This window comes from Mytilus californianus, unplaced genomic scaffold, assembly GCF_021869535.1.
Source record: "Mytilus californianus isolate M0D057914Y unplaced genomic scaffold, xbMytCali1.0.p SCAF_9, whole genome shotgun sequence".
NCBI classification, from domain to species: Eukaryota; Metazoa; Mollusca; class Bivalvia; order Mytilida; family Mytilidae; genus Mytilus; species Mytilus californianus.
The window spans coordinates 53879345-53904936 of NW_026262745.1; the positions used below are offsets into that span (position 1 = coordinate 53879345).

General features: G+C 30.3%; 1 protein-coding gene across 10 annotated transcripts in view; it reads right to left on the reverse strand.

Annotated features, from left to right (window-relative positions):
* LOC127715534 (serine/arginine repetitive matrix protein 2-like) overlaps window positions 1–25592 on the reverse strand; it is a 111974-nt gene that overhangs the window by 48365 nt on the left and 38017 nt on the right. For 6 of the 10 annotated variants that reach the window (XM_052221614.1, XM_052221612.1, XM_052221611.1 and 3 more), the window contains exon 2: window positions 19275–19451. In XM_052221614.1, coding sequence (XP_052077574.1) covers window positions 19275–19451 — 177 coding nt within the window. Of the gene's footprint in view, window positions 1–2840; window positions 3115–11347; window positions 11507–15819; window positions 16049–19274; window positions 19452–21839; window positions 22792–25592 lie in introns of those variants that run through there. The other 4 variants (XM_052221613.1, XM_052221617.1, XM_052221619.1 and 1 more) reach the window with 4 other exon arrangements.

Sequence of the window (25592 nt, forward strand, 5' to 3'; positions counted from 1 at the left end):
ACATGCAATAAACTGTACTATTAACAGTCTCCAAAAATGTTAATCTGTTTACCGATTGTCTTCTCAAAGTTAAACGATCCTTTATAGTAAGAAATACTATCCTGCATCAACAGGCAATTAGCGTTTTATTGCTAGCTGCACCTGAATTTTATTTCCAATTAATGCATTCTAGTCCTTGCAATGTTTGCTAATTTTAGTTGCAACATTTATGTACTTATAAAAAGTATAATGTTTCAAGTTAACATATTTATGAGTATCTTATTGTCAAAAGTTTCATGAGATTTTATATAGCTTTAGTAAAGAGTTATTTGCAAGAAAGATGCAGACTACTGTAATCTGACAGTTATATCAAATTAATACAACACTTGTTTACTTAATGTAGCTTACAAAATTTTGATATTAAAGCAACATCAGGCTTGTGTCACTGCTGACTAGAACCTGTGTTCACCTTAAGTTTTTGATTGGGTTTGTGTTTCTTAAACTTTAGTTTTCTTGGAAGTTTTTTTAAGAACTGTGTTATATTTAAATTGGTTTTCGTCTTAAAATTTCTTTTGGCTAGGTATTGTCTATATTCTGTATTCAACATATAGTTTTTTATTGCCCCTTTGGTATCATCTCCTCTTTTTAATTTGCAAGTATGCTTATCCAGAACCTCAGATAGTGTGAAGTAATGTACTGTGAAACAAAACTACACACAGGAATCGTTAAAATCAATGGAAAGAAAACCAATTACATTTTACATTTTCTATAATGTGTTTCCCAATGATTTTTGATAAATCAGGTGAAAATTTAACATGCTGCTGCAATCAAAATAAAATGTATAACTAAAAAATGGTGCAAATCTAAACAGCTTATAGTTATATACAGGACAAATTGTTCACCAGCCCTTTTTTCATATACAAAATTATAAAATAATGATTTATATTTTAGAGAGCACGATGTGACACACAGAAGTTTCTTTTTCCAAACTTGTAACAAAATTATAATTAAAAGAGATTTTCAGAGAGCATGGTAAACACAGAAGTTTCTTTTTCCAAACTTGTACATAATTTGTTATAAAAAATGATTTTTCAGATACCAGTGAGACACAAAAAGTTTCTTTTTTTCAACTTGTAGAACATTTATAATGAAAAAATTTAAACGATCCTGATGATGGTGGCCTAGCCACCGAAACATGTCGATCTCAATAAATTACTGGAGCATTCCTTAAAGTGTTGTTGTTACTGGACCTTCCACAATTTATAATGAAAGTGATTTTTGAGAGAGCATGGGACACACAGTTTTTTTTTTGAACTTGGACAAAATTTATAATAAAAAATGATTTTTCACATAGCATAGGACACACAAAAGTTATTTTGCCAAACTTGCAAAAAAATTTTATAAAAAAAAAAAAAATGTCCGAGAGCAATGCTAAACTTGTACAAAATTTTAAATGAAAAATTATTTTTCATAGAGCGATAAGACACATAGAAGTTTCTCTTCCCAACTTGTCCAAAATTAATAATGAAAAGTGAGACCAATAGGGACACAGTTTGTTTTTTCCCACCAATACAACATTCATAATCAGAGATCATGACAGGGACACAAAGAAATATCTTTTTCCCAACCCCGGCGTAGACTTTCTCTATTCTAATTGATATCTTATACTTTTATACTTCCATCACACAAAACAAAATACAACAAAAATGGTTATTGTAAAAGTTAATCCAACTTAAACCAAAAATACATTTGTATATTTCAATATTTAAGATAGGATAGAGAACTAATCTTTAAATCTAAGTCATAAAGAAAAATTTTGTGTATTGGCTGAGTACATTGTCCACTTTGTGGTCAGACCAGATTAACAGTTAACTCTCAAGATCTTCTTAAGGTAATTCTTTTATTACACCTCTTATAACTAGTCTCTGATAACCAGCAGCACTGGCTATTGATACAAAGTATATGAAATAAGCCTAGGCTATTGGCACATAATAAATGACCTAATCCTTAAATGTGCCTGTAAATAAAATGCATTTATTCAAGATCCAATTTATAATTCTCTTTGAAGGGCACTTTTATGTCAGATGTATGGTCTATACAAAGGGTACAAGAAAATAAAACAGAGAGCCTAACTGTGTCCATTTTGCATTCTTAAGATTCCGATCAATTTTTATGACCTTAAATTTCACAATTTTGACAATCCAATTTATAAATGTTGTTTTCAAAGAATTTGCAGTCAAATGAGATTTTAAAAGTTTGAATCTATTAATCGAAAACGCAGGAAAAGAAAACATTAGAACAATGACTTTTTTGTCCAAAGCTACAAAAATTGATGGATAAAGTCATATTGGGAAAATTGTGTACAAGATAAATCTAGTGAGTTAACTGACCTGTTACCAAGAGTATTGTGACATAAAATATCTAAGATAAAATCTCATATGAAACTTAAATGACCGCAACGACAATTTGATATACATATAAACTTACATATATTCAATTTGACCTAACAAAAGACAGGTTATCCATCGAGTCAAAATTAAATTTTTTGTATGCTTTGGTAATTTATTAAATAAATAAATTAACTTAATAAATATATGTTAAGTAAATAAATCTAACTGGCTTACAAGGGATTTACTGTGTAAATTAAAGAAGAAAAGAAATAATGGCCGTGGATTTCATAAAGGTCCATTAGATTAAATCGGAAAACTTTACATAAATATTTGAATTCTTATTTTCTACCTTTTAAAAATCTAATTTACTGACATGTTTACCTTAAAATTGCCAAAATCAAAATGGACTTCGATTACAAAAACTTGTTACTTCAATGTACTTGTTTAATTCTTTTACTTTCAATGACTTACCGATTACTTGATATTGTATGTTAAATCTGTGGAAACTAAAGTCCAGAAAATACTTCAAGGCTCTTGAAAAACATATTCTAGTATGTAACAAAAGTAACAGTTAGTTATCAGTATTTAAATCCACTTCACTTTTCTTTTACTTTGGCGTGCATAAAACTCGTCCAAGTTTGACTATTCTTGGTTTACCAGATAGCAAGGCTGTTTGACAATAACTGGTAACCTAATAAATCAGTCTCTATCCTGATCACTAATGGATCTAAATGACATTCAACACATCAACTAAATTCCACAAATATTCTACTGAACCTGCAGTCTAATTAAGACTTTATAGCTATATAAATACAGGTATACAGTTACTAATCTACCTGGTTTTAACCTGTCGTATTTACCTGTAGGCCAAACAGCTGTCTGTTTTGTGATTTGTTTGTTGTCTTTATAAGAAGTAGCTTTATTACTACATACAAAAACATTCTCTACTCAAAATTTGTTGATATAACATTAGAGAAAATAGAACAACTCGTAGATAAATCTAAAACATAATAGTCCAGGTGTCTGGTATAGACAGTCCCAGACATCTTCCCCTCAAAGCAAAGTTATTACTTTACTAGACCAACTTTATTCATATTCAGGGTCACCACTTGACTACAACCGTTAGTTAAATAAGCTTCGACAGTTTCTAGAATGTGAGGTACATGTACTGATGCACCAAAAAAGACAAAACGCAGGTTGCTGCATTTGGTTTCTTATTAGCATTCATTTAATGCCTAACAAGATTTACTGACAAACCAGAACATGCAAGAAGGTTGATGAACTTAGTGAATCTGCTTCTAAAAACCAAAAAGTCTAGTTTTAAAAGGACATACACGTAATGTTGCTGAGTATGACTATGTTCAGTATGTAAATATAGAGATAAACAGATTGAAAAGGAGGCAAAAGATACCAAAGGGACATTCAAACTCAGAAGTCTAAAATAAACTGAAAACACTAGGGCTAAAAAAGAAAAAGACAAACAGACAAACAATAGTTCACAAAAAAAAGACTGCTGCTAAGAGCAACTCTAACCCCACCAGGGCAGGCAGATCCTGTTCCACATGTGGAAACCAGACACAAAACTTAATAAAAATAATCATAGTATAAAACATATTAACATCATATGTTCTGATGAGTTTTTTTACAGGTTATAAAAGCAAATGCAAAATCTAACAACAATTGGCTATAAAGAATCTGATTGGCTCACCTGTTCAAAAATCAACCATTTTGTTCCTCTAAATAACTTGAAACAATGTGTTCAGTGAAGCACTCTCAATGTTTATATATAGTTTGGTCAACAGACCAACATATTATGTTTTTGTCATGGACTACTATAGGGGACATCAAATAAAAGTCCCTAATTTTAATAACACATTATTATTTTAAGAAAGGCAATTTGTTCAAAAAGGCATTATAATTATATTGCAAAAATTAAGCAATGTCATAGTGGTTAATCTTATTTAAGAAAATTTCATGATTATACATGAAAATATAACCATAAAGATTTCTTGTAAGATGTCTTAAATATTTCATTGTCTGGTGTAAAATGATGGATGCACAATTTTGCATGTACATATAGACTAGTTTTTGTCATTATTCATACATATTTGCATGTCTCCTTTGGTTTTAAGGTCAATAAGGGGAGACAATTAAAAAGAAACTATGACATGATTTTCTTGTTCACATGATTCTTAACTTACATAGTCTGAATATGATTCATAAAAACACACAACTGATCTGGAACTAGATCATCTGAAGATTTATTTCCAACTAAAACTATTGCATTCATAAACAGCAATTTTAATAATTGTAATTTAAATCTATTATCTAGTCATTTAAATATTTTTCAAACATAACTATTTCTTACATTATGAAATATGAAATATGAAGCATTTATAATACAGTGGAACCTTAACAGACACAAAAACAATTGATCAATCCACTGAAACTCAGTTACTATTTCTTTAAAAATAACAAAAAAGTCTGAAAACAAACTTTAAAAGATAACATATTTTCATATTCAGATTGCCTACCGCAGAAATATCAAATAAACAAATATGTGGGTGAACTTTTAACATTTGATATTAAAGCAGTTATCTGAGACGATAATCAGATTCTATATGTGGATTATTTACAGACATGCAAGAACTTCTGTTACCGATTTTGTGGTATAGTCACCAAAATAAACCAGCATTGTTTTTAATTTTCACACTCAAATTGCCAATCAGTTTTAATTTTAACAACAATTTGTGTTTACCCATTTTAATAAGCCCTTAAACCATGCGGTAAATTTAAATTGCTGTCAAAATTTGTCAAACATATAATTATTTAAAGCAACGATGAATTTATTTAAATGAATTTATAACTAATTAAATTTTATAACTGGCTGGTTTGCTATTCATTGGTTATTCAATGAACTTGATTTGAATAATTAGGATAGTGATCATAGACATGTCATCTACATGTGATATAGTTTTCCATCCCTCCAGATGTCTGATCGGTTGATGGTTGGTGCTTATACCCAGTGCACTATTAAGTACATAAGTCCTCCAAGAGTATTATACAGCCTTCATCTATATACAATTGAAAATATGATGAACTTGGTACACCACATAATACATATAATAATAGTTGGTCACTGGCTAGTCAAATTTTTTTTTTTTCTGTTGTTGTTTTTGCATAAATCAGGTGGTTTTCCTGGTTTGAATTGTTTCACATTTTGTCATGCTGGGACCTTAACTACCTTACAATACAGTAGAGGTCTTGCTCATTATTGAAGGCTGTATGTTACCTATAGTTCCAAACATCCATATTCTTTGATCTCTAGTGGAATTGATCGTCTCATATGGAGTCATACCAAATCTTATTTTTATATATAAAAAAATCTAGCCCTATGTTGATGTTTTTGCCTTACAAGTTTAATTTCAGCATCTTTTAATGCAAGGTCATATAATTGAGAAGTATGATAATCCTTCAAACTTGGTCAAACAAAGAGACGACAGCCATTAGAAACAAAAAAAATCCTACAATGAGAATCACAAATCCTTCGAATTGGTCAAAAACAAAGGGTCCTAAAACAACTGCCAATGCAAGGAACAAAAAACTCCTACAATCAGAATCAAACATCCTTCATGTGGTAATTCCTGTGGTTATATACATGACAGGATGTACAATTTGGACGTTTATGGTAATCAGTTAATGATTTCATGTTTTCCCTGTAAACAACGTGAACATCCGCCATTGATGTCAACAGAGCTAGTCTACAAAGAGATGCCACTAAAAACATTCCTGTGTGTAGGAAATGTCACTATTAAATACTTATCATTTTGTCATCCAAAAATAAGTTTGTCACATTTATAATCAGGCAGGTTAATCCTGCAATTTAAATGTCCAAACTTCAAAATAAATTTGAAGTAAAACCCAAATAAAATATTTAACGAAATTCCATTGATCTATAAGAATTTGTTTTGCATCTTAATCCTTGTTGAACTTTATTTGGTATTTATATGTTTACATAGTTTTGATTTTATGTTCTATTTGTACCATGGAATATTTGTTACATTTTGACCTGAAGAAATCCTTTTTCTGTTGTTGTTAAAAATAACATAATTCTCTGACGTAGACAATCCATATTAATAATGGTTTTCATGAACCACAACTCTTAAACTGCAAAATGATGTACTGAGTCATGATCATGAGACCTGACTCTGATTACTTATAATAAATATGCGGTTATGCTCATTGTTGTATGTTATACGGTGTCTTACAATTGCTTAACTTCTATGTCATTTGGTCTATGGTGGAGAGTCGTCTCATAGCTAAGCAATCATACCGCATCTTCTTTTTTTATTTTTTTTAAATCTGAAGAATTATAAGACTACTCTTAATTTTCTTACATACATATAGATTAAACTGTAACTTCTAGAATTGTTACAACTTTGACCAAATCAAAAAACTTTTCAAAATAACAATACATCAAAACAGTTCAAGGGCCATAACTCCAGGAAAAGTATTTCAGTTGGAATGAACAAAGAATTACAATTATACACTTGTATATATACTGTTTTTGTACTGAAAATCAGATCAATACTTGCAGGCAGAGATAAAATAAGTCTGGACAACCTTTTAATTTCAGAACACAAAATTACTGAATGGACATTCATAAAACAATATAGGCCGGCCACTTAGTTACCATGCTGGAAAAATGTACTGAGCTATTTTTTCATACTTAAAGGAGCAAAAATGAGAAATCTTAAGAATTTGAAAGTTCACACAATTACCAGTACATTTTACCCTATTTAAGAATCAATTGACATAATTCTAGGTTAGCTGACACAATATATTTGGTTAATAACACGTTGAGAATAACTCTCCCATATTTCATTCATAAAGGATGATACCTATTATCTCACGGTTGACAAAATAATTGTGAGGTAATTTTTCATAAGGTGTGAAATTTTGATAGTTTATTAAATACCTTTCATGCTGCATTAAAATTAATGAAAATTTTGACACACCAACAACATTTAGTTTGTTGCTCAAATAAATAACCCTAGTATGCACCAGATCACACATTTGTTTGTCAAATAATAAAGGTATATAACTATAAATATATGAGATATTGACTGCCAAGGTGTGAGATAGTTAACTAATAACTGATACATATAGGGTAACATAAGAAAGGATTATCTGGTGTTATTTACTACATATCATATTTAACATATTTCATATAGATTGTTAAGGCAATTACTAAAATATGGAATGAATGTGCAAAATGGAACCTTAGGCCTTAAAAAATGTTAGCTTCTTGATAGAGATTTGTTTCAGAAACTATTTTTGTATCAAACGAGAAGTAGCTAGATGCAAATATACTGAGAATGTGAGGCTAAAATTATAACATGAGCGAACATCTACTAACCAATAAACTAATGCTACAATTTGAGAATCTATACACAAAAAACAATTGGCAATGTGTCCATAAATGCACATATCGTAATACTATAAAAACAAATTCTGTAAAACTTTTGAACAAATGCTTTTTATTATGAATAAGCTTTTTAATTACTTTTTATACTTATAACAGAAAAGCATGAAGGGTGGTACTAGTTTTAGACAGTTACTGTACCTAAATATACCAATGTGTAAGCAGACCTCTTCAGTTAAGATTTTTACTTGACATTGACACAAACTAAAATTAAATCCACATTTGTGAAAGTGAAAACAGCATTTGAGTAGAATTATAACTTTATAAAGAGTTATCAGTAATAAGGGTATAAAGTAGAATTAAGACCATTACTTAAAGATGACATCATAACGACACGTCAGGAAACATTTCTCTGTAAACAAAGCAAGAATGATTGTTAGAACATACCAAATCAACATTTTTTATTTATGATTTATGTATAAATATGTTTGGTGACAAACCACACAAAACTTTAGTTTTTATACATTTTTCTGAATAATTTTTTATTCCAATTCTATATAAAGAATTTCTATCAAAACATGTACTATAAACTGAGAAATGGCATCATTCCTAAGACAGCTGGCCAATGAAAATCTTTGACATGTTTTAGTATTTGAACTTTTTTTTAAATTAACTGCACTACAAGTTTACTTAAACACCAAGTCTCAGTCCATCCTAAGAAGGCAGTATATAAGTTAGTATTTCCCCTTATGTATGTATCCTCTTTGTTATCAATGTGAATTTTTCACTGTCAGAATCAGTACAAATATAAAGTATTTAATTTTGATAAGATAATTTATGTCTAACCAGAGGTAATGTGTGTCCCTTACAATAACATGTGACAAAACAAAGGGACCAGGTCCTGACACAGAGATCTTTTTGTCACCTTGGCCCTGTATCTGATTGGCCCAGAGCACTTGTTGATATTCACTACACCAATTAATCTGACAATATTTTTTCTGATGGTTATCAATTATGAAAAGATGGAATTCAAATTAATGATAGGTCTTGAAGACTTTTTTCTTCAGGTGAATTACAAGGTGTAAAATCACCAAGATATGTCATGTAAAACTGCTAAGCAAGTGTAACTCCTACATTTCTAAGGACATTATATAAACTACTGTACACTACAAACACAGACAATGCCCCTAAAAGGGTCTGTAATTTTCTTGAAATGTCCATTACAAAATCTACAGTTTTGCCACGAACTCCATTATTTTTTAAATACAGAATCTATTGGATGCCCCTAAAAGGATTGGTCATTTTCTTGATTTTTTTCCATTTAGAAAACAGTTTAGCCATTAACTCGCCCTTTTTTTAAATACCGATACTGAATCCATTTCTAACATGCTTGAGCCTTAGACAATAAAAAAACAAAAATTGTGCACCCTTCACATTTTTTTAAAGAATGCAACTATAGGCAAAGAATATCCATGTTTTCTAGCATTTACATAATTTTTGTGGACAGAAAAAAAGACTATATGACTTGCAAATATTTTGCAATGGTCAATCCCAAAGATTTAATGGTCCAAATTATAGAAAAGGTTGATCTTTGGTCATAAAACTCACCTTTCAATAGCTAAATTTTTCAGTATATCGACCATTAAATCTGATAAAAAATCTTGATTAATGAATATTATTCAATCAATTAATAATATTTAAAAATTAAGCCATTAATTTTTAGCGACTTGAAAAGAAATGAAGAAGAACTACAGTTTAATCAAGGTTTAAAATCTGAAAAATTTCCATTTATTCTACCATCAAAATATTAAATACATTTAAGTGTCCATTTGTCTGCTTTTTATGTTTAATTTTTCTGGGTAATAAAAATATTCTAAATAAATCTAAAATAATATAATTTCCACTTTTCTAAACGTTTAAAGCTGGAAAATTAGAAATTAAAAACTTAAAGGTAATTTTACAACATATTCAAAATATCAAAGGAAAAAATTGACTATTTTATCAGTTGAAATATATGTCATTTGTTAAGAATTTTAACGTTTCATTTAAATTAGCCCAACGATAAACTTTGGTCGTATTATGTAAACAGGTTTTGTTGAACTTTCAATCAAACGTAGGAAGAAAATGAACCGTAGTTGTGTTTTTTGTCATGATATTTGTATATGGAGTTTTTAGATCACTCATATGTCTGGGAATGCAGTCTGTATTGTAAAGATACTATAAACTAATGTATTTTCAAAGATAAGCTTGATTGAATTTAATTTATAACAGGAAGATATACTCCTGTTTAGTCTCTTTTTCAATACATTCTCTGAAATATTAAGTATACGAAAGTAGCCCGATGTCAATCAGTGGAAAGGTCTAAACACTTAAAACAGCTAATTACAATTCTTTCCTTCCTTTTTTATTCATTCTAGATTACTATTAATTCAGAAATTATCAGATGTTTTTATTAATATGAAAAATGCCTCAGTATCAGGTTTGAAATAAAAACATTTCACATGCATAACTTCATGGTCACGAGAGAGGCAAAAGATACCAAAAGGACATTCTAACTCATTAGTTGAAAATAACAGCCCCCATGGCAAAAAAAGAAAAAGACCAAAAGACAAGCAACTGTAAACAAAATTCAAGGACTCACAATAATAAATGCATGCATTTATTTCTGAAAATAGAATATCTGCCACAAATTTCCCACCTTTCAGCCAACAGCTTTTTATCATGGTATGTTTATAATGAGTAAAACCAAGGATTTGTATAGTAAGACAAATCCTTGGTAAAACACAGTATGGCAAAAGTCAAATATTCAACTTGAGTAATCAGTGTGCCAAATTTAACACCACTCTGTTGAACAATTTATTGAAATCTCCACAGAATAGATTAACACAATTGGATTAGAAAATCGTTTAAAGTCAGTGTTGTCCATTAGTATTATGACAGATTAGAACATTGAGATGAAGGTATACAGAGTAGCCATAACCTTGAGTCAATATTTTCTTTAAGGTCTAACTTTGAAGTATAAACCTGATTTACTATCATTATAATTAATCTTGTTTTTCACCACAATAAAATCTGGTTATATGTTTTTTATTCCATTTCAGGTCAGTGTGACATTAAAAAGTACCTTCATTTTTTAATACGCTTTCTTGTATTAAAAAGTTATAAAATTTATATTTTATCTAAAAAAAAAAGTAAAAATACACATGTATGTTCAATGATTTTTTTGGAATGCTTAAGGACATAAACAATTAATACCTTTTTTAACAACAACAAAAAACAGAAAACATATAGAAAATGCAAATGATTTTTTTTAAATAATCAAAACTTTGCTGGTTGTATAGAAAGAAGACAAATAGATGATCAATGCCATAATTTGGCGTATATCATGCAATTAAGCAGCTTTCTAAAAAAAAATTAGAAAGCCCACAGAGGTAAAAAAATAAGCACATTTTTTTTAATTTTTGACCTTAGAAAAATATAAAATAAAATCATATTAACCTGTCAAAAATGTTTATATCTATGATCAGAAACAACATAAAATTTTATTTCCTACCTATTTATTTCTGTAGTTTATTTCAATGTGTTAAATCCTCTATCATAAAAGTTAAGAAATCGTCATCAATATTTAATTCCAATCCATACAACACACATTCAAACAGTTGACATAAGAATTTCTACAATACATCTTACACAAATAACTTAATACAGGTAAAATGTCTTGAAGATACCTGTTGTAACAATGAATCTGATTGGTCAGTTTAAAAGACAGAAGGTAATTACCTAGCTTGTTACATCATGACTGTGGTTTAAGGTTAGATAGGTACATATCAGGTGAAAGTCAATAAAACAGGAAGAACATATTACTTAATTACCCTGTAATTATCCTCTAGTAATTACGAAGATGATTATCTATAGGTCGAATGCAATGAATGAATTGAGGATTCTTTTTCTCTTGTATTCCTATATCATAGTCCAAAACTGGTAAAAGAATTGACATTGTGCTCTCTAATCTTCGCTTATCTCAAAGACTTAAAGCCTATACTAATTACTGTTTCAAGTAATCTCTGCATTTAAGTTGATTTTCTTTTCTTTTTCTTTTTCTGTTTTTGAGGAGGTAACATTACAAATTATTGTTAGTACATTCTGTTCGGGCCACAAAGATTCATATCGACATGAATGAGAAACAATTAATCAGTAGCAGCGACCTATAAAAAGGCTACATATGTCTTGTAGATGACCAAAGCCTAGCTCATAATGCAAACCAATAAAATGCAAAATTGCTCCAAGAATTATGTACCATTAAATATTTAACTTTAATAAACGTAATACGACTTAAGTTCTGTAAGAAGTAAATTCAACAAATCCAGAGTTGAAAATAACTATTTTGAGACAAATAAAAAATATTTATTTATTCATTAATTCGTTTATAGACATAGATTTATTATGAAATAAAATCTTTGTTTAAATAAGTTTTTTAAATACACCTACTGAGAGCCCTTTAAGGGGAAATAACCCTTGTAAATTTAGGATAATAGTATCCCATCAAAAGATAGGAAATGCTTTGAGCCAATTGTAAATAGACATTCTAGTAACAAAATGTATCCTCAAATGAACTTTATATGCACACATAATGAATAGTTCTGGATTCTGAAAGGCCTAAGCCTTTTCGACATTAAACACAAACCCTTCAAACAAAACCCGTCTCCAGCCTGTCCATACAATATTTTACATTCAGATTAGGTTTACAAAGTATGTCTTTGCCTTTCAATCTTTTTCTGTTAATTTAGTTTTAACATAGGCATACTCTATTTACCAGAAAACCCCGGTACTACCCGGTAGAAAGCAATCATACATCAATTAAAAGTTTGGTAAACATTATTATCAAAAGTAGACATGAAATCAAACTCAAGATTTGTATTTTTTTTAACTGTGTTGACACATTAGATCAAAGTTCTATTCATACCAAATAGAAAGTTGAAATTTTACCAAACAAGTAGAAAACATCTATTAATTACAATTCTTGAGAGGGTAGGTTTTTAATTGGATAAAATTGTATAATATCAAAGTAATAAAAAATTGTATCAATTGTATTTACTTTGATGGAATAAATATTTTATGAAGTGTTGAGATTGGAATTTTAGCATTATATCACAATGAAATGGATCAAATTGTACCTCTATTCAAAATAACTTTTCACTTAAAGTGATCTTTAAAAGATATAGCCTATGTCAGCAAAAGCAGCTACATTACATATAAATGTGTGCAGAATGTTTCCTACTCTGAAGAGAAAAATTTCTGGTTTTGAAAAATTTCAATCACAAACTTGTGTATGTTTTTTGAACTTCAATATATAAATTATAGACCAATTTTTTTTAAAGTGTATTGAATGCAAGTCTTTCATGTCTATTCGGTTCTCTTTGGCACTTTGGCTTCCTCCAACAATAAAATCTTGGCCACCATGATTTAGCTAAGCATGCTGAAACACTAACAATCAATCAATCAATCAATCATGTGTTAATTTAGGCAAATGCAACATTAACTTCAAAGGACATAGTATTTTAAGTACTTAAGTATGGGGCAAACCAAAAGTATGAAATTGGCATGTGCTGCATCTCCACAAAGTACCAAGCATTACAGCAGTAAGAGCAAAGACTGGTTAAGTGGGAGTCAGAATAATGTGTCCAGGTTGGGTGACTCGTTATGCTTCCTGCATACTGTTACTTCGTGAACAAGCATGTTCAAAATCTGGCTCTGCATGTCCAAAGAAGCGTTCATATTAGGAAGCATTAATATGGTCTTGTCCTTAATATAGATTTAATTTGCTACTGAACTTTAAACAGCCATCCATCAATTCATCCATCTACATGCAACAACAACCAAAACAACTAACACTACCTTCCTAAAAAATGGTAGGTCTTTATGATAAGAAGATGCCAGATTTTGAGGGTGTTTAATTGATGATGTACCTCCCTAAATAGTAGTAGCAAACACAAATGGAATCTAAAAATACAGTGACCTATAGTTGTTTAACTTCTACTTGGTCTCTGATGGAGAGTTGTCTCATCAGCCATCATACCACATCTTCTTATTTTCATACCTACTAATTTAAAGAATATTTCAAGCCAAAGAATTTATTCATTGCAAACTTGTAACTGTATTTTAATAGTTGCTGACATCAGCAGAAATCATAATTTTATAGTTGCAAACATTCAATCTGTCCTCCACTAATGCATGGGTATAAACTTCAATTGAATAATACAATACAGAAATTCCTATACAATATTTAGCTTTTTTCAAATATATAATTGTTGGTTGCTTTCGTTCAGATAATTCGAGAGTGAGAATAATAGGCTTTGAACAAATTGAGAAAACTAGACAAAATTGTATTAATTTGAAGCCTTTAAAATGCTATAAAAATTGTTTGTTGTTTTCATGCATTTATCGTTTAAAATTGTCTGTAAAGCATAAATGCTGTTCCCCCACCCCCATTTTATACACTATTCATAGACTGAGCATGTAAGCTCTTTGCAGTGGGCAGATGGACAGACACATTGACAGACACACCATCAGACTAATGGGGGCAAAACAAAAGGCCTTCTAATTATTCTTTGAGGGCAATTAAAACAAATATCTAAAAATAAGTATGATAGACTCTATTAATTTATGCTGTATGTTAATAATGATGTCTATTTATACTGCTATATGCAATAAAGATATATTTGGCTTGATATGGTTCCATAAATCATTGTCTGAGTTTATTTTTGTTTTGTTTTTTTTTTCTCTCATAAATGATATGATAGCTATTTTTAGTACCAGTAAAACAGCAGTGAGAGACTTTTATCGTATTTATCTAAAGAAGACTGTATTTATCATTGTGAATTTTTTCATTTCAAATAGTTTGGAACTACCACATTTTTTTATGTAATAGTGTGGGACCTCAGTGGCCGAATGGTCAGTAGTCGAACTACTGTATCATAAGCTATCAACACTGAGGTTGTGAGTTCGAAACCCTACACTTGGCAGGTGGGCTCGACTCCAATCTTTATTGAATAGGATTGTAAGTTTTCCTATTGGATGGCCGTGGTTCTTTAACGTCCTTTCGGCTTCCACCATCCAATAAAAACTGACCACCACGAAATAGCACAATAGTGCTGAATAAATAAAGTCAACAGTAGTATACCACTGTTCAATAGTCATAAATCAATTAAGCGGAAACAAATCTGGGTTACACATCAACTATAAGAGGAAAACAAGTGAACAACAGAAACACTGAACTGCAACAAAAACAAACGCCAACATGAAAGTGGCGTTAACAACCAATCAATCAATCATGTAATAGTATTTACATATACTACAAATGACCACATGATGATTTAAGATAACACTCTGTTTGGAATCTTATTCAAATCCTTAAGTTACTGTAATAAAGTAACTGTCATTGCCTTCTTTTATTCATTGCCGTATCCTATAGAATTTAAGACCAAAAATGTTTATAGAATATCTTTAATAATTAAACACAATGCAAAAATATATAATGTTCTATCATGCATGACAACACATGGTAGTTTTGAAGTCCAAATTTTAAATCAGTATATGACTGCTCTTCAAAAATTATGCTTACCAAAATTAATATCAATTTTAAAACAAAATTTCTGCACCTACCCATGATGCAACATACTCCGGGGTCTCCCTTTTTGGAACAGGACTAAAAACTTCCAAACTTTGCTCAAGGACAACCATGAATAAAATGAACCTATCTACCAGTTATTAATTCATTTTTTACTAATAGTAGATTAGCAGATAGCAATCACTTAACCAAATATTTTTTTTATCTTTTTTCAAATAATTTCTCTCAAACAGTGAGAAAAGTAAAATAAAGTAGTCAATGGAATGTCAGATTTTTTTACTAACTTAAATTGCCTCTAATTGCAAATTAATTGATTGATTGTTGGTTGCTTAACTTCCAGTTGCAAATTACTAAATACAGCAGCAAACTATGTAAAACTCAACTGATTATATACTCACATCTCATCCTCTGATTGTGACTCTTCATTAGAGTTAATATTAACTTCCTTACATTTCGTTTGTGAAGCATTATTTCCCATAGTTTAAAAATTCATAACATCACATAGTACTTTTACTCAGGAGTTGGAGAGATATCCTTGATAACAAATTTGAATTCATTTCTTTATAATATCAATGTTTTCTTTAAATATTGAAAATTTCCCTCAAAATAACATAAATAGTTTCCCAAACATAATTGTCAGCCATTATTCTGTCAAAACAAAAGAGGCCTAGTCAAGTGTGATCAACATAATAATTTTTACCAAAATTTAATACCGAGACAAACGTAATCAAATCTAAGGTACTAATGGGTAATGTTATTGTAGTTGATAGACTTTGAAACGTATATCCTATTGTCTTTTGAAATCATACAATATAAGTATTTCAAATTGTTTAGTACTGTATGACCTAACAATACTTTAATTGAAAGGGAATACTATAATACTAAGTTTACCGACCTGGTAATCTAAAAGTTAAATCCTACTTTTTGTATTAGACTGTAGATTAAAAGCAAGATACAGTACTAATTTTGATACAAAGGACACTTAGAATGACTGAATTTCATAATAAAAAGTTCATCTCCAACTTTGTAAAAAATACAGTGTAAGAAATGTTTTTTCCAGGGTCTATAAACTTTTATATAGGAACTATATTTGCAAATTTTAATTTAGTCTAATGATTAGAAATAAAACAATATATGAAAAATGTGACCTATAATTGATTGATTGATAGGTCTTTAACACCACTTCCAGCACTGTTGACCATTTCGTGTTGGCCCCTTTTGGTGGAGGAATCTATGTGCTGAGAGAACCACTGACTTCTGGTAAGAAAACTGACAATCCTAGTCAATTAAGAGTCGAACACACCTGCCAAGCGCGGGAGTCTTTTATTAATGGAATTACTACAAGATCAATTTGTTTCCTGCTTTTGATTATTCTTGTTTCCTTACCAAATCAATCAGTTCTCTTTCATGAATTTTCTAAAATGGGTTGACCATTAATAAATGTTATTTAAAGAGGAGAGTCATATTCTTAGCTCTCTCTTTCAGATTTTACAGATCCCGTTTCTCATTTCCACTCAATTTCTTCAATTATTAACTTTATCACCCTTTCGCTCCGTCCATCCTTAGCAATTGAGCTAACATTTATCTCGTTTACCACTAGCAACTTAGCTGTCAGAACTGTTCAACTGGTTAGTTAACCAATTCATACTAACAAAAGGTTAAGAATGAAAAAAACTATTACGTCCTATGTTAATGAAATTCCTGTCATATTTTAATCACAGCTTTTTAACTCTTTAACAATACCAATTATATTCTTTTATGATTTGCTGTTGCATGAAAACTCTTCACAATGCTTCTAAATATAAAAATAGCGAATTGTCTCGCCATGATCCAAGGTCAGTCAAAACCTCTGTGGTAACTAAAAACAAACTACAAGGTGTCAAGTAAAAAAAATTTGAAATATCGTAAAAAAATCAGTGACATATAACAATGCACTTTTGATCCTAATTAGGTGTTTCCCTTCACAAAAGATGCCAAATTAAGGTTTAGCATGCCAAGATGACTTGCAGTTATTTTGTTTACTTTCGAGTAAATTACATTTTCTAACTTTAAAGTACAATGTTATGTCAGTTTTAAAAAGAGATACGTAGATTCTAGTACTATCAAATTGTAAATAGATAAATACAAATTACGTTCTGGGTCAAAGACATCAACTGTTTTCCATTAGATTTGAAAAATTGTAGATTTAAACCTATTAGATTTTGTATAAATTAAATGAAATCTATTTCTTACTCGTTTAGGTATAAAATTCAGTGATAAATACTGATGGATAGTAATATTGCAGGTATGTGTGAAAACAAAATCCAATTTTTTTAAAGGATTTTCACAAACAATCAAATACTGAAGTGTTTGCCAAAAAATCATGCTGATTTACCGCTGACCACTGATTATCTCTGCCTATTCCAGATAATCATACCTTCTGCGGGGTATTTTTCAATTTCAATTTTTTTTTTTATCCCTCATTCGCAGGAAGACATCAAAGCAAAAAATTAAAACTTCCAAGACGTAATAATTATTTGGACCTATCTCTACCGTGCTCAAGATACTAGAAGAATTTTATTTATACCATATCATAAAATGTATATTTTCCTCTGTCAATTTTTGAAGCCAATCTAAACTATCCAACTGGCCTACCAATCTACTGACAGATATTATCAGACCTATACATTATTAAAAAAATTGCACCAAAGAAACTTACACAGACAATTATCAACACTATTGAATATCATTATCACTTTGAAGCTATAAATGAACTATTTGATTTTTTTAACTGCTATAAATAATCTATTTGAATTTTTTTTCCAACTATTGAATTTCAGGAAGTTCAAACACATATGTGAAGTTTAACAAAATTACTTCTTCTATTCATATGTATTGACACAAACAGTTGTGACAATCAGTTACTTTTCAGGCTTATTAGGTGAGTTTCCTGCAGGACAAACCACAAAATTATATAGATATTGTATGATAACTATCTTGTATATAGGGTGGTCTGTATGATTTAAGTTTCTTTGAACTCTATAATTACAAGACATAGATAATGTTTTTAGACTAATCATAGGGTTAACATATGTCTAGTGGCAAAATGTGCATCTTTTGTTTTCATTTACTTTGTTTATAAAAGTGCAGAAGAATGTTATTATAAGATAAATTAATCTTTTGTACTTTGTTTGTCTTGTGACAAAACCTTGAACAAAATATAATCTAAATAAACAAATGCATATTTATATAATTACATGTATCTATAATTTTCTACATCTTTTTTTTCCCTTAAATGCAAAAGGGATGATATATTCGCGTCACGAAAAACCTTTCACACCCACATGACAAAACTTAAAGAAAAGGAGTCGCCCTTTAATTGCTGCTCTTCATCTAAAATTCATAGTGAGGCCTTTAACAATTACCAAATCTTATAATACCTCACTGCAAGTTTAAGACAGCCACTATGCACTGGTTTTATGAGAATTCATTGCTAGGTGTCAATATAATACTACAGCTGTGCAATGAAGAACTTTAATGTTGGTTTATTGAAAAAAAAAATACACCTGAAAATATGTTTAATGGAAATTGCAGAGTACAAAAATTGAGATTTTTTGGTGTAATGATTGTTAGGGGTTTCTCACCAAAACAGTATTTGTTAAATTTTGGTGTGTCAATTTGAATAGTCAAAAGTTTCATTCATTTATTCAAATATGTTCTTAAGTTTCTGAATGGTATCAAAACATCTAAAAAAAATTATAAATTCATTGTTGTGACCTCTACAATCAAACTGTTGCATATATGACCTTCAAGAACGGAACTTTTGCATATGAATTTCAAAAACAAACTGTTGCATGTGAGCTATATGACTTACTGGAAGCTTTCTATCCTCCTTGGTCTTTGTTTCATACTGGAAGAGGACTGTTTCTGTACAATACTATCATCTTGAATCCCCAGTCTATTTCTCTCTCTTTCCTGTGCCTCTCTGGCTTTCTGTAGGAACGATGATGACCGCAGAACTTTTACACTAGACTCTAACTTTGATGTTCCCCTAAAAAAGAAATTACCATTTGTTTACAAATTTGCAGACATAAACAAACTGTAGTAAGGACACTCTATTATGTAACAATTGAATGTTTTATACACTGTAACTTATGAGCCACAAGCTTACAAGACTTTAATCTTCACTTGTACTTTTGTGCAATTTTAACCTTTGCACCTCAAAAACCTAATTTATACTGCTAGGCGAAACTGAGATAAAAGCATCATACAATAAATTTCGCAATACCTTAAAGTAAAGCTTTTGGGCAAACCCTTTTCAATACAGCAATCAAATTTTTTTATCAGTTTCTATATTTGATGAAAGTCAGTAGGTTGATGAACTGACGTCAACTGACACAAATTAATCAAGCAAAATTTCTACAACAGTTTTGTGGAATTGTAAAACCTCAATAAACCTTTTGAAGATAAAGACTTAAAGAAACTGTTCAAAACCCTATCGTCAAATCTACAATCCTCGAGATCCTAATCGTTTGTAAAAAGTTTTCGGCTAAATGTATGGGAACAAACAATGCAGAGCATACCGATGCAGTGATGTGAAAAATTTACTTTAATCTAATGAAGTTTGCTTTAATAACATTTAATATTATACAACTTTCTTGCATTAAAGCGGTGTTTAATCTCGCCATAGATCAAGCAGCCTTGTCCTAATTTAATAATGTCAAACAATATAAGAACAGCCCATTATACTATAGGTCGTACTGTGTGGTAGGGACCCATTTGAGAGTGCGCTAATCAAAGAGTAAAGCAACGATCTTGTATTTGTTTCTTATGTTAAATTACAATGACAAAATATTGACAGAGATGTTTTGACCACCTACCGAGCGAGGAACGAGGTCGTAATCAAAGTTTATTTACATTGAATTAACCTAAAGTTGTATACAGAATAGCAAGTAGAATAAATTTCTTTGCTCAAGACCACAGACAGATATTAAGTATTTGTAAAGTTATCTCCCCTTATTACTGTAAACACTTGAAGTAGCATTAAAGTGGAGAGTAGATCATCTCAAATATGTGTTACAATTATATATTGATATGAACTTGTGCTATTATACAGCTTTCTCAACAACAACAATACTACATAATTTCAATTGGATTTACATAATTCAATTTTAATCGATTCATACTCATACCTATATCAGGACTCTAAGCTTGAAGATGCATCTTATCAACAGAGATCAATAAATATGTTTTTCGATTAAATAAAATCAAAAACAAATTATTCTAACAATTGTCAACTACAATTGATATCTGCATGACCATTTTCTTAACTATTTTTTAAATTTGAAATATTTCAGATGAAATGTATAAAATTATATCTAGCTTTTTTTTTTTTAATTTGCATGCAGGATATACTTTTCCAGTCTGTTACAATATTTTCTGATGTTGTGTAAACATTATTAAACCTGCCATATCTCATTTCATAAATACAATTTTTCATGGCTACTTTATTCCATTATATAACTCAAATTGAAAACACAACAATCAATGGGAACATGGCATGCTTCAATTACCTTTAGTATGAATGTTACAAGCTTTAAAACCCTTAATTAATGTAACAATACTTCAGCTTCCATACTAATTGAATTTAAATGCTGAATGAAATCCATTGTGGCAAATAAGGGGTACTTGCTTTCTAAATTATTCTCAATGTATTGTGTTATATCTTCTCTTGAAATATACTTCCCTTTAAAATCACATCCTTTAATTATCTTCATTATGAATGTTACAATCTTAAAACACTTGGTTAAAGTAAAATTACTTGTGTCATTTCTCTTGAAATCTGAATAGGGAATGACATGAATACCAGGTTCAGTATAGACAAAAGCTTCCCTTTCAAATCAGCCGCTCATAACAAACTAATTCCAGTATTCTCATCTATGGACTTAGAAAGAGGATGCCCGAACATTAACTAACAGTATTTATGGCATATGTATTAAATTTGATTTTTCTTCAATTAAGTTTTCACTACACATCACAAAAAGTTACAGTTTAAAAGAATACACTTTACATAAAATCTCAAAAAAACATAATAAGTGGCAGCTAATTTGAGGATACAATATGCATTTGAAATATACAAAACCCTGATTTTTTTTCACTCCTTATTGATTGTGGTAAATGACAATTCTTTAACTTTATAATGGACCAGGATAGAGGCAGTTAATGTCACTATAATGCAGGATTAAAAGAATTTATGTTAAAAACTGGTGTAGATGATAATTGATAGGACTCGCTAGTCCATTGATTTGATCTAGCTTTAATGCTATCTATTTTTCAAACAAGAAGCATTTTTTCGGGGGGGGGGGGGGGGGGGGGGGGTGTAGAATGTTTTAGATGACCTTACCTGTTTAGACAGGTGTGAATACAGGTGTTTTCTTACCTGATTTGATTCCAATAATCAGCATAATTAAAACTGACAGAACGTCTGGGTGAATATGTTTGCTTCTGTGAAGATGCCATTACAATTTAAACTGAATGCATATTTTCTGTCAATTTTCAGTTTTTACTTAATAAATCCACACAGAAGTTAATAAAATTGAATACAGTTGCCTTGCTAATTTGGATTCCTTAACCAATTTGTTTCTGGCATTTTAATCACAAGTATCGTGACCATGTTGCAGTTTCTTAACTTTGTATCACACGTTTTTTTGGCATCAATTAATCATTACTTAATCATTAACAGGTATAAACGTGTGTCAGTTATCAAATTTGACATCTACAGGTGTAGCAACCATCCTCCTTTTGCTAATTACCATTTTTTGTTGTAAATATAGTTATCCTATGCAAAACATCCTCAGTGTTTAGTTCATTTTTTTTCTGTACAGAAATCGTCTAATTCCATCTAACTGAATCCAATTATGAAATTGTTATAAATAATTTATCCTTTGTACTGTAATCTATTTACATAATCTCGTTAGAAGAATAGACTGTTTAATCCAAGCTTTTGAGATTTCTTTGAATGTACTTCTTTGAAGTTTTTTTCTGATACAGTTAATCGTAATTATTTGCCTTATATCCAGAAACAGGTAGCATCTACACTGTACCTTTAAAAACTTCAGTTTAATAAAAATTTTAAACGGGTACAGTCCAGCCCTTCTGTCACAAAACAATCCTAAGAAAAACTGACCAATATTTCACTTTGCTTTCAAGGTAAACGTGGTATTTAAAGTGACGAACTGGGAATCCAACTGACCCATTGTGTTGTCTCGGCTACTGTTACAAATGTTTTTATTCTAAATATAAACCTTTATAGAGAATGTAACATTGAACCTAGTATCTTCCTCAAACAAATTTCTATAGAATCAAATGTCCGTCACCAAAATCTATCCTTTGATAAATGTAACGCGTGTCTGTAAGGTTTGAAACACACAACAATAGAGATTATTTATACAAACTCACATGGCTATTGAAATCATGCTTTAATCTCGCTTAACAAATAACTTTCGAGTAAAAGTGTCAGACTTTCCTTTGAAATTCTTTTATTGGATTTTGAAATTGGTATTTGGTTATAATTAAAACCCCCTTTATTAATTTTCAGACCCCCCAATCAAAAATCTATGTAAACATTTGTTTAACATGTAAATCGTATCTACGAAATACATCTGACTGCAGAATGTAAGTCAGTCAGATTTTTGACTATATATTGTATAGACTTAACAGGGCTGAAGAAATAGATTGTGCAGATAGTAATGGAGAGGGTGTTTTACAAAACGTTTTTGTTGTTTTTGTGTAAACAGGTCATTAGAAATGCAATAAAATGGCAAATACTTAACTACTTGTGATACAAAAAGCAGATATATCACACTTTCTTTACTTTTGTTTGATTCCAAAGAGCATGTCTGAATTTGTCAAAACATTTGAATAGAATTAGCCAAGACATAATGGGACAAGTTACGCTGGATTTTTATCAAGTTATCAAGTTGTCACACAGTTGCAATATTTGGCATTCCAAATTTCACTGTTTAAGAAAACATGCACTCCTTTGATGTCCCTTTGGAGAAATTATGGAGATAGGAAGTAGGCCATAGTCTAGGATGTCTCTGAGGGGGGGGGGGGTATTTGGGGTCATGAAGCTTAAACTTTATGGACGAACTTTACTCTGAATTTAAATTAAATAGTCTTTACTAGTATTTTTTTGTTTTGAGAGGAAAGTTTGTCTGAACCTCCGCTCTAAAAAGAAGAAATCATAATGCTGTATGCAGCCAGATTAAATTTATGTATACCAGAGGCAGGTTTAGGAGGGGGCCCTTATGGATCTACATATATAGTTAATGCAAAGACTTATCACGACCCACTCATAAAGTTCCACTTGAGGCGACACTACGTCTCCCCCTTTTTTTCAATACTGTTTTCACAAGAGGAATTAAAACAACTTCAAAACTGACTTAAAAAAGTTTCAGTATAATCTACATAAGAAATTTAGTAAATTTAAATACATGTACATGTACTAACAATGCAAGTAGAACACAATTAATTTCAAACTGACTCATTTGATTTAATATGTGATTAATTTTCCTAATTCATATTCAAAAGAAAATATATAATCTCTAATTCTTTTAATAAGGTACAAAGTCGTATCCTAAGTAGGTCGTATATAAGAAAGAGCAATGAGTCACCTTGTAATGTGTTTTATTCGTAGAAAAAAGGTCAAGATTACATATACATTGGAAAAGAAAGAGATGTGTATCTTCAACCCATATATTACAATGAATTCAGATGGTGTAACCAAAACCTTTACAATAGATTAAAGCAAATAGACTGTTTTGATATAGAATAAAAAGAGGACACATTTTCCATTATATTTTCTTTAAAGTCCTGGACAATATATATATATATATATATATATATATATCTTGCTTCAATGTTTACTCCAATGATCAAGAAGATTCTATCCCAGTAGAACCTCCATGTTGCTGCATTTGTTATTAAAGTTTCAATAACAGGCTGATTCTTTATTGGCCCTAAGTGTAGAGTTCATATTAGCAGTATAACATGACCCCAAAAAAATCTGTTGAGACAATATGTTGTTAAATGCTGGTGTGCTAAAATAACTAGAATTTCATTTGACAGAGTATACTTTAGACCCCAAAAAATCAATCATTTTTTTAAACCACATTTCAGATGACGCAATAAAATTTTGTTACTGCCAAAATGTCTGACCTTCAAAAAAGAAGAATCTTGTAAAATTGAAAACTGTCATAGTTAACATATAGGTTACATAACAATGTATTTAGTCAGATCCATCTTTTATCAGGTGATCTAAAGACATGCATCTCCGTTAGTCATCAGTAACAAACTTTGGTCTTTTTATGCAAATCAATGCATTGCAACAGTTTTTGTACAAATTTAAAAACAAGTTCATTATGTTAGGAGTCTTTTCTCATCAAAAGTTTTGTATGAGGTACTTTCCCTCTACCGAGGTATAATTCAAATGCAGAATTTTACATTTGTTAATAACATACATTTTTTTTAACATATTTTTAAGGCAAAACAAAATGCAAGAATAAATCATTGCATAAAGAATATATAACAAGGCAGTTGACCTCCAGGAAGCTCCCAAGAAAGATAACTCTAGTAAAAAACTATTTATTCAAGGAAGGTAACTTTTGAAGAGTAAACATTTTTAAGTCAGACAAAAATTTAAAGTTTTTGTCTTTTCTGAAGATTGTCTGAAAATCCAAGAAAACTATAAAAAAATAGTAATGATAGCATATCATATTAATTAGGTTAATTGAGTTATGGAGATGGCAACTGTCAGTAACTGCTAGTAGACCTTTGTTAATTATGTTGATCATTGTCATTTTGCTTTGTTTCTTCTGTTACTTATTCTGACATCGGACTCAGACTTCTTTTAAACTGAGTTTTCCTGTGCATATTACTTAGTGTTTGTTTATTCCACATTGACTATAGGTATAGGGGGAGGGTTGAGATCTCACAAAACATGTTTAACCCCAAAGCATTTTAGCGCCCGTCCCAAGTCAGGAACCTCTGGCCTTTGTTAGTCTTGTATGTTTTTTAATTTTGGTTCATTTATATGTCTCCAAGTTAGTGTGATGTCCATTTTCGCTGAACCAGTATACATTATTGTTTAGGAGCCAGCTGAAGCCCTTCTCAGGGTGGGGGATTTCCCATT